The sequence below is a fragment of the Halichoeres trimaculatus genome, unplaced genomic scaffold (genome assembly GCF_033239565.1).
Source record: "Halichoeres trimaculatus isolate MK-OKI-2021-1 unplaced genomic scaffold, fHalTri1.1 fHalTri1_scaffold_4, whole genome shotgun sequence".
In the NCBI taxonomy this organism is placed as follows: Eukaryota; Metazoa; Chordata; class Actinopteri; order Labriformes; family Labridae; genus Halichoeres; species Halichoeres trimaculatus.
In genome coordinates this window covers 24,384,409-24,394,797 of record NW_027437182.1, presented here as the reverse complement: position 1 = coordinate 24,394,797, position 10,389 = coordinate 24,384,409, and the positions used below count along the sequence as shown (strand labels likewise).

The window sequence follows — 10,389 nt, the reverse complement described above, 5'->3', positions numbered from 1 at the left end:
CTGTGTTATCTTCAGGATGCTAACTTTAGCTGTGGTTAGCCTGTTGTTTTAGCCTGTAATGTTACAGTAAACGAGCTTCACTGTTTTCTAAACATTGTGTACTTGGAGCTTGTGGCGCCAGAGCGGGGCAGTATCAGTGGTGGCTCATTTACATATGAAGGTCACACCCACTAAATCAGACCGTTCTGAACAGGGGGGCTATGAGAGCCTGGAAACAATGCTGCTGTGCTTGATTTATTGGCTTTTCCGACCAAAACATGTTGCTAACATTTCATGAAGACATCAATGATCAGCTGCTGTCTCTGTAAAGCTCCCTGCTCAACAACCCTCCTTCTTTCTGACTGGCCAATAGCAATGCTGTATGCTGGGAAGCTTGAAACAAAAAAAAAAAAAAAAAGAAGACCCTGGTGGTTGAGGTCAGCCTCCAACATGTCATGAATCAGGTAGGAAACCGATATGCAGTGACTTTACTGTTAAAGCAAGGGGTTTCAACAACTCATTTGATTTGAGGCAGATTTGAAAAAAATATGTTTCCTTTTTAAAGATTTGATGAAGTAGCATCATGTATTTGCCACAGCTGGGTTATCACAAGGTGGATGTGGAAAAAAAAATCAGCTTCATTATTTTCTTTGGTTACAAAGTGATTATAATTTCAGTCATCCAAAGTCAGGGCTCTGTCTGATACTAAAACATAAACACAACCATAGGCTGTAAAACAAAAGGCAAGGACTTGTTGGATTTACTTAAAGATTCAAGACAACAAAAGGGTCTCAGTCCTAAGAGTGAACAGAGTAGCTTGTTTTAATGTATTAACACACTTTTATCCCCAGGGGGCAGTGTTGTATCTTTCTTTGCTTGTGTTCAGTTTGAGCCACCATGACAAGAGAGCAGCTAGTGAAGATGGTGTTGTTTTTGGAACAACAACAAAAACGGGAGGATGTATATTTTTATTTCAACTGAATAAAAAAAGAAAAAGATGGAAAAAGCAGTAATGTAACATCTAGCCTAATGTTGCATGACAGGGGGCTTACATAGTTGGATGTTACATCAATTAAAGAGCAAAAGTATAGAAACAACATTCAAGTCAAAAAAGACAGGCTTCTCTTTGATGGATCTTTGTAAAGCAGCCAAGCCAGATTTGTGCCTGTTGGTCTCATTTGAACAAAACCAACTAAATCTTAGCTCTCAAGTATAATACAAACACAAACTTAACATTGGACATCAGGGCTTCCCAGTAATGTTCATGACGGTATTGATCCAGCTTCTGTAGGCAGATATCTTTGCGTATTTGCTGATGATGTGACCAGGTTCTGTTTCTTTACCAGCTGCCACAACCCCGAATGCCTTCTCATCCTTGCAGACCAATGGACCCCCAGAATCCCCCTGTAAATACACAGAGTGCAATGACTGCCTTGACAGTGAACTGAATCATCTATTAAATGAATTGTCTATTTCATATTGTAAAGATATACACACTTGAGCTGGTCCTGTCTTCCCCCCAGAGCAGTAAGAGATTTCCTCGGGACACAATTCGTTCTCAATGAGTGTGACATTGGCTTCCATGAGTATCCTGGACGTATGTTCACCGTGCCAGCTCTTTATTCCCCAACCCGAGACTGAACATGGACTTGGCAGAGAACCGTCGTCATTGTTGTCTTCAACGCTTGCCAGTTGAATAGGTCCCACATTTGTCCCGAAAGTGACCTTGGAGCTTAACTGAAGGACCATAGAGACATGTAACAATGAAACAACAAATAGCTCTTGAGTGTCTAAAAGAAGAAAAACAATTAAATGCTGGACAAAAAGCAAAATCAAAGTTTCTATTAAATACAATTTAGTGTTTCACCTTCAGTAGCATCAAGTCGTTGCTGTAATCTACTTCACTAAAGTTTTCATGTGGAAAGGCTTTTTCCACGGGTATGCCAACATCATTTTCACCGATCTTGTGAGATCCCAGAAAGACACTGAGGGACCTGAAATGACAAATAAAAAATACAAACTTAACTTTAAACAATTCAGTTGTAAAATTGCGTACAATGAGAAAAATTGTTTAATTAATGTCATAATTCATATTTTCTAGCTGCACAGCTTTCAACTGTTTATGTTTTTTTAAACATTGAAAAAAAAAAGTAGGGTATGCTAGAACTGGCACTTAATGCTTGTTTGACTTACTGGGCTTGGCAATGTGCAGCAGTCATCACAAAATCCTCACTCAAAATGAAGCCACCACAGTATGGTATTTCTTCTTCGGCAAGCTGGTTTTTCAAATACACCATGTATGGCCTGTGATGAGGTGCAACATTTCGACCACCAATGATCTTCTCTGTATGAACTAAAGGGGGAAAAAAGAATTCAAAACATCTCTCTGGAATCACATGTTCTTTAATGAAACACATTTTATCAAAAAGTGAAAACTGAGTGTGCTGTCTCAGGAACATGTGTCTATGTGTCAAACTCTGCAGGTTATAGTGCAGGTCTTACCTTGACCATAGGGAGTCAGAGCAAGAATCAGTATCACCAGTTCACAGTTGATGGTCATGGTGGATCAGAAAATGTCTGAGCTGCTGAAGAACAGAGGCACAGACGGACACCAACAGTCTTTAAATGCTCCCTTGTGCTGGAGGGGAGGGACTGTTTGTCTGATCTGTGTATGTAGATTAGGTATATGTAAATTATGTGGCTTGTGACAGGATGTCAGAAATTAGATCACCGAAAATTAACTTTTCTTTTTTCTTTTTTGCTTTCTATGTTGCGATACACACTGCTTTAAAGACTCATTACTAAAGCTCTGACATAGGTCACACAGACCCAAAGAAAATGTCAGTCTACTATTCTCATCTCATTGCACATTCATTCAGACCTGTGTTAAGTGACCCTTAGACTTGGTTTGAAAAGATTTCTCACACCAATGAATTCACAGTTGCAGAACAGGCTGAAGACATTGAAAGATAATTCAAAGTGAAAGCAGCTACTAAAGAGAGTATATGAGATGATACTGTCTGATCACTGTTTTTACAAAACAAGAAAGCAGTCAGAGTCAACTGATCCTGTGAAGCCCACTTAGTGATAAAAACCTAAGACTTTAACTTGAGACCACTGTATGTACTCTTTCACACTACTTCGCAGACTGTGACAGAAGATATGGCAGCTCATCTTTATGCCATCAGTGTGTGAAGCTATGACAGAAAGTGCATCAAAAACCTGACAAGAAAGTAGTCCAGGGCAGAGTGGAGCCTCTGTCAACAAGAAACGGATGCATACAAGTTAGGATTGATCAAGTTTTGCTAATGTCGTATAGAAAACCAAACATTCTACAAAGCTACCAAGTCAAGAGTGTGTCATGTACATGACAAAAAAGAAGAAATACTCTGGGTTTTGAAGCTTTTGGAAGTCTGTTTGTCTAAAAATTAAAAAATAAGAGGGAAGACTTTTTATTCCTCATTGACTTATTTTGTGATTGCAAACAATATTTTAAAAACTTGTTGTCATCTACTGGTGTCTGGTGTTGCTTTACCTTGTTGGTTCCAGGTGCTGCTGAGGATCATCTTCTTCTGTTGCCCTTGACTCTGAGTGCTGCAATAATGTTTCTGTCATGTAAAGTCATTACAGATCTTGGAGTTGCATGACTTAACTCTTGTATTTTCATCACTATGGTTACTATTGCAAATATTACACAAATTCATAATATTGTAATTGGTAGTGTAGCCATAAAACATGTATTACTCTCTGGCTATCTTACTTCATTGATCCTTACATGCAAGGAAGGCAACTGTACACCAGTACACTCTGACTTCACCAGAGGAAATAAATAAGTGAATAACAAAAGTGCTTCTATCTTCATTGCTAGTATCAGTCTGACAATTATCTATCTTATAGATAGTAAATGTATTTTGCTAATCTGCTGATGGCCAAAACCTTGTTTTCTGCTTAATATGACACACATATTTATGTGTAGCTCCATGTCTTCAGCTGGCTTCAAGCTGTATGCATCACACATGAAAAAATATCAGCAATGTGGAGGCTGTGCAGGGAAAAAACTTTCTACAAGGAAAGACTTTACTGTGTGGGTCTCTCAGATCTACAGAGAAAGCTCAAGTGGTTTGACAATAAAAGTGAGAAGCTGCACTTTACACTAAACTCAACAGAAGATACAAATACTTGATAGTGAAAAATACTAGACCGGAAATAAGGAGCCTTGAGGGAATAAATGACTATCAAGCAGCAAAACTCCATTAAACCAATTTTGTTGTATTAAGAAAAAAAAATACTTAAAAACATATCCTGGATACTGCAGCTTAAACATGTTTGAGTCCTGATAAGATCTAGTCTGCATGAAACTGCTCCTGTGGCTTACGTCAATGAAACACTTTTTGCAGAGCCCCATAGCTCTATAGGAGACAGAGATGAAGTGATATTTTTGTGGTTAAGAGATTGACTAATTTAGAAGAGTAGCAATGAGTTGCATCAGCTGAGAGGGATAAAAATGGGCCCTCTTCCTGCTGAAAACTTGCATCGACATTTCAAACAATATGAAAAATGTTATACCTCAAAGACTAGTTAGACTGAACTGACCCTAACTTCAACACCAGTTATCATTCTAGTTGTCATGGTAGCAAGGTAGCAGAAATGACCATGCTTGCTGCTTTTGTGGAGTGTTAGTCTTTAGCATAAGTTAATTTTTATGATGAAGAAATAGTACTGCATTGGATACCAGCTACACTTTACCCTCAAATATAACGATCAAGACATATGAACGTAAGAAAAATATCTGTTTGGATGTTATAAATGTAATGCTTTGTGTTGTTTGTTATTTTAAATGTTGACCTTCAAAAGAAAAAAAAATATCTTGAGACAGCATAGAGCTGTTGTTAAGTTTTCAGCCCATTAGATTCCTGTGCGGTGGGCATGGCGTCCAAAATCAAGAACTCCCAGATGCCTCTGAGGCCATCAGATGACTGACTTCCTCAAGTTCAATACCTGGTAAATTGCTATTAAGAGAAGAAAACTATACTGTGTTCTAGTTTGTTTTTAAGTATCTCTTCTCTAACAACTATAACTCTGTTTTCATGGAAACCATAAGAGGTTAACATTTTTTAATTGAAAAGCATTTTAATCAATAGGGTATGAATTGAATGGAAATATCAGAGTCATGGCTGTAGACTGCAACAAGAACACATCACAAGACAAGACTAATGCCTTATTTTCCCAGCTTTTGCATCTGCAAAACCTAATGATACAAAAGTCACTGTATAATTTACAAAGTTCATGCAAAAGGTTAAAAGCTCCCTCAACTTGCCTCTGAACAAATGGTGTCTCAGTGCAGCAATGCTGTTGGGATGTGAATAATCCATTGTGCATTCATACAGGGTAAAATTGACCCTTTTCCTCTGCAAATGAGCCTCATAATGTGATTCATAACTGCTCGCTCAGCCAGCCAGCAATGAAACTTTTAATATTTTCTGATTTAGTAGTAAGTGTGCTGTTTTGAACTCTCTACTGATCACAACAACTGGACGACCTGAACAAACTATGTAATGAAGCTGCACCTAAAGCCTATTCATACTACTTCAACTAACCTGTTGATTTTGTTTTTAAGGGTTAAATCAGTCATTAGTCTGGAACTCACCTCCCCTTAAATACAGACACATTGTTTGAATGATTGGGATCCCTTTCTTTATGCTGCCTGTACCAGTTGAAGAAATTTTACTATTGACTGTGACATTTTTATCACATCTAACATTAACTGATCTCACAGCCCACTGGTGACAAGTGGTCTATCCTCGTCCAGTTTAACATCTGTATGGACTGAGTGAGCGCTGTAAGAATGAGAGTATTCAGCACAGCTCTATGTAAATGGGGAAGATGCTGACTGCTTATCTCCACAATCAGATGCAACACTAGACCTAACTGCATCGAGCTGCAGATCTTTATAGATGAGTATAACTTAACTTTATGAATATGTCTGCACTTGAATGTAATCAATGTGTCTAAATGACGCACAACAAGTTTGGTGTCTCTGGGTGTTACTTTAGCACATCTGTTTCAAATGTGTTTGCAAAGTTTATCTTGCATTTAGATCAGCATCATAGACCACTTTTCCACCAGAGTTGTGAAACACCCTTCTATCACTTAGGTTCACACCAAAACCTTGAGGTTTTACTTTGAGGTCATATGTGTTCAGTTATGTTCAGGTATGTTCTGATACTGGTGAATAGTAATTGAATTATCCACCACTGATCCTGTCAACTTAGATCCTTTGCTGGGGAGCATGCATGAAAGCTATACAATGTTAAGGATGATGATACCTTGACGCTTTACCACAAATTTTAACTCCCTTTAAGAAAGTCTGATCAAAAGCTAGTGTCAGTGTAATTGTTTGCTCTGTTTAAAAAAAAGTGTTTGCATTTTACTTTGCCATTAGAAGCACATCATTTGGCCTGAAATACACTAATCAGCTGTTTGAGTGTGCTGTCTGTAAATACAAGTAAAGATAAAGGATGCCATTTACCATGAACACAAGACGACACAGTGAGCTTACAGAGGAACAATGTAACTCAACAAGCTGAAAAGAAAGAGGCAGAAACTTCTGTGCTGGGAAAGGAGGAATGATGCAACTTTGAGTGGTGCAACTTTGAAAACTGTGATCCCAGAAAGTTTTCACCATCACCTGTAGGACTTGTAAAACAGCAGTACTTAAAGACCTTTCTGAATCTGAGGATGTACCTGCAGCTCTCATACAGCCAAACCCTCAAAAACATGGCAGAAGTGGAAATGTGCCTCGAAGTCCATGGGTCCATATGGGGATTGACCTGGTGTTTCTGCAAACTTTGACTGTACAGAGGAGTGTTAGTCTTGTCTTAGTTCCTTGGTTCTTATTCTGTGATCCTTGTCTTGTGTTTCCTCTTTTAGCCTACAGTTCTTGTTCGTTGTGGTTTTGGTTTGTTCTTGTCAAGCTTAAGTCTATTCTTATTGTCCATGTTTTGGATTTATCTTGTCTCTGTCTTTGGTGTCTCTGTGTTTGGTTAAGTTCTCCTTGTGTTTCCCTCCTGTTCAATTGCCCATCATATGTTTTACTTGTATCCTGTTGCACACCTGTGTTAATTGTCCCTCTGTGTACATAGTCTCTGTGTTTCCTTGGTTCTTTGTCAGTTCATTGTTTGCTGTATACCCTGTTGTGTGTTTGTGATCTCTGTTGCATGCCTTTTCATGTTCCAGTGCTTCCTCGTGTAAGTTTTCAAGAGTTCTTTTTTTTGGTTTTGGTTTTTGAGGTTGGTTAAGTAACACCTTTTTGTTTCATCTGCAACTGGGTCCTCCACCTCTTGTTTTTTCCTGTTCCTGTAGATTACGACGTTAGTTCTTTATTGATCCCTGTGCTTAGACAAACATATACAAGCTAGCTAGCAATCCAATGCCTGGCATCATCTCTCAACTGGAACTCTGAAGTCTTTGCCTGCTTTGACCATGTCACACGATCCCTAAATGATTCCCAGACTGCCATCTGCTGAGTACAAAGTCTGTGTATTGTAACATTGTCCAGAGTACCGCAGGGTCTCGTGGTGTTGCAGATGGACGGCTTGAAGAGTGGAAGAGCTGTTGGCAGTAAGGTCTGATGAAGATTTAAAAATAATGCTGAAAAAGCTGATATGTGTTTGGACAGTGCTTCGTCATGTCTGCCTGAAATCCTTTTCCACTTTGTGCCTGGCACCTGATTAGATCCCAGACAGGCAGGCCTGTTTAGGCTCAGTTCTGAATAGCTGTCTTGAAGCAGTCTGTGCTCCCAGCTGACCCAGATGACACTGGCTCTACCTGCACGAGTGCAAGACTCAACTAGAAACAAGCAGAGCAGGCTTGAAAGGTTTGCAAACATGATGTCTGATCATGGTCTGGAGAGGTTAATTAGTAAATATCTACTAGTGTATTTTGTGTTTATGTTTTCCCTGTAAAATGTATTTCAAACCAAAACTCTTTATCACCACGTCTTTTGACCAGAATGAGGCTGATTGATATCAGCAACCACATCCTCTGACAGAGTTAAGAGGCAGCTGGGTATCAAGCTTTGTTTTTATCACAACCTGAGTGGGAAAGTTTAGAACATTAATAGGACACCTAATCACTGAGTTATCTTCTTTTCTGTTTCTTATGAAACATCCGTTTTAGACCCATGGCCCCATCCTGAAGAAGGGTTGTGAAATGACTCTCATAATCCAGTTCAGTCAAATGCATAATATGTATATGTGTATCTCAATAAATTAGAATATCGTACAGAGGTAAATTTATATCCTTAGTTCTGTTTAAAAAGTGAGGCTCAAATATCATACAGATTCAGAACACAAAGAGTCAAATATTTTAAGCTTATATTTGTTTGAATTATGATTATTATGATGTACAGTAAATTTGAAGATACAGAAACTTTGAGAAAGGAGGGCTTACCCTAAAAGGGTGCTAGACCTTACAGCTAGGCCATCCTGGCACCTGAATCTGATGAGTTATAACATTTGTTTATAGTCTCTGTTTCTACACCCAGTTACTTGCACACTTATTGTAACTCAGAGACTTTAAACCGAAACTTTCCAGATGAGTTGCCATTGTATGCAGTAGAAATAGTGTATGTAGCAATTGCACTTGCAATCGAGTGTGGACCTGAATGTCAGCTGATCCTGTTAAAAGGTTCATTCTTTCAGGCAAAACGTGTCAATCTAAAAATAATAATAATAATAATAATAATAATAATAATAATAATAATAATAATAATAATAATAATAGAAATAATAATAATAATAATAAATGTGTTTGATAATTTTTCTTAGATGATAATTGCTCTGTTATTGGAGTGACAGAAAAACAGAAAAATCTTATTAGAGGAAAAGATGACTGAAAAGGAAATTAGGACATTACAACTGAAAGTGTCACTCAGCACAACTGTTCTCAATTCACATTGATTTATCATTTGTTCTCGATAATGGAAAAACTGGTTGTTACAAAATAACTGCCAACATTTTTTAAATGTGATACCTTTTTGGTTGTTATACAGTGTTGTGTTTTTAAGTATCAGTATACCAAATGGTGAATATGTTTTAAGTTCAACACTGGAAATTTTTCAAATGCGTGTAAAGAAAGGAATTATAAGGATATCAAATCAGCAGCTCTCTTTGTTTAAAATAGCTTTGATTTCTCCATGATCTAGACATAGAGTAAAATGACTCTATCTTGTGGCAGTTAAAGAGAGCATGGTTTGGCATGTGTTTTCATATTACACATATGAGTGTCAGTACAAAATATTTGTGTTCACTCTGAAATATCAAACAGCATAATAATCAATTGGGCCCAGAGCTTTCAAAAACAGAAGAGTTACTGTTCTTCAGGAAATGACCAGATAACCTTAAAAGATGCATTAATGTATGTCTTTCACAAGGGGGCAGTGTTGTTTTTCAGTATGTGCTCAAGCATTGACGAGAACAACTCTTAAAGGATGTAGTCAAAGATATACAGCTTTTGTTAATCATTATTAATTTTAAAGGTGGTAAAACAAACAGCATCAACAGCAGCAGCAACAGCAACAGCCAAAAGGAAAAAAAATACACAAAAAAAAAACAAAGAACTCAAAACAAAGAAAAAACTTGATGTTTACAGTAATATCAGAAAAAAATGCACAAAATTCACATAGCAAAAAAGGAGCTAGATAAAATACATGAAACACACATCTTTCTGATTGTGTTGAGTGAATTGTTGTATTTTTGATTTCTAGGTACTAAGAGTGTAACACAAATAAAAGAAGTTCAAATCTTTGAAGATTTTAGACTCAGCTATGAATGTATTTCATTTCACACACTTCAGCATTCAAAGCACATCCAGGGCCTTTATTCTTGTGGAAAGTGTAGATATCATCAGTTTTTCAGCTAGTACAACTTCTCTATGCAGTTACTTTTATTCAGCTTTCATTGTCAGGTATGTTAGTGAAAATAAAGATTTGTGAGCTGTGAGAGGATGCTCTCCCGTCTTTCCAGACCTGTGGACTCCTGTCTGGCTTACTCTTTTTGGGGGCAGAATAGGTTTGGTTTTCACGCTGCTTTTTTAAAATCAGGGCTGTATTTGCTTTCATCAGAACGAGAGGCATTTTTTCTTCCTGCCACTTTTTCACCAACCCGAGAGCGAATGGGACTTTAGTAAGCCATCATTTTGACATCGATGAGAAATGGGTCAGGAGAAATTTAGCTTTGAGCTCAGTTTAATATATTCGAACGATAGACACATTATGTTTTATCAAATGACACCTACTCATTGATCATAACTACTGCGGTAAGAGAGCATGTCAGGTAACAGTCTTTGTGTGGGATTATTTGTTTCAGATACACTGTGTAATTCATTTTTGATTCAGATATTATGAACTTC

At 37.6% G+C, this 10,389-nt stretch overlaps 1 protein-coding gene across 1 annotated transcript; it reads right to left on the bottom strand.

Moving 5' to 3' along the window:
- Window positions 1-931: 931 nt before the first annotated feature.
- Window positions 932-7,778, bottom strand: LOC141789074 (granzyme G). Its single transcript, XM_074668364.1, has 5 exons — window positions 2,482-7,778; window positions 2,173-2,332; window positions 1,847-1,973; window positions 1,477-1,716; window positions 932-1,383 (listed from the first exon to the last, which is right to left on the bottom strand). The coding sequence occupies exons 1-5, from the start codon at window positions 2,537-2,539 to the stop codon at window positions 1,222-1,224; spliced, it is 747 nt and encodes a 248-aa protein (XP_074524465.1). The 5' UTR covers window positions 2,540-7,778; the 3' UTR covers window positions 932-1,221.
- Window positions 7,779-10,389: the final 2,611 nt, after the last annotated feature.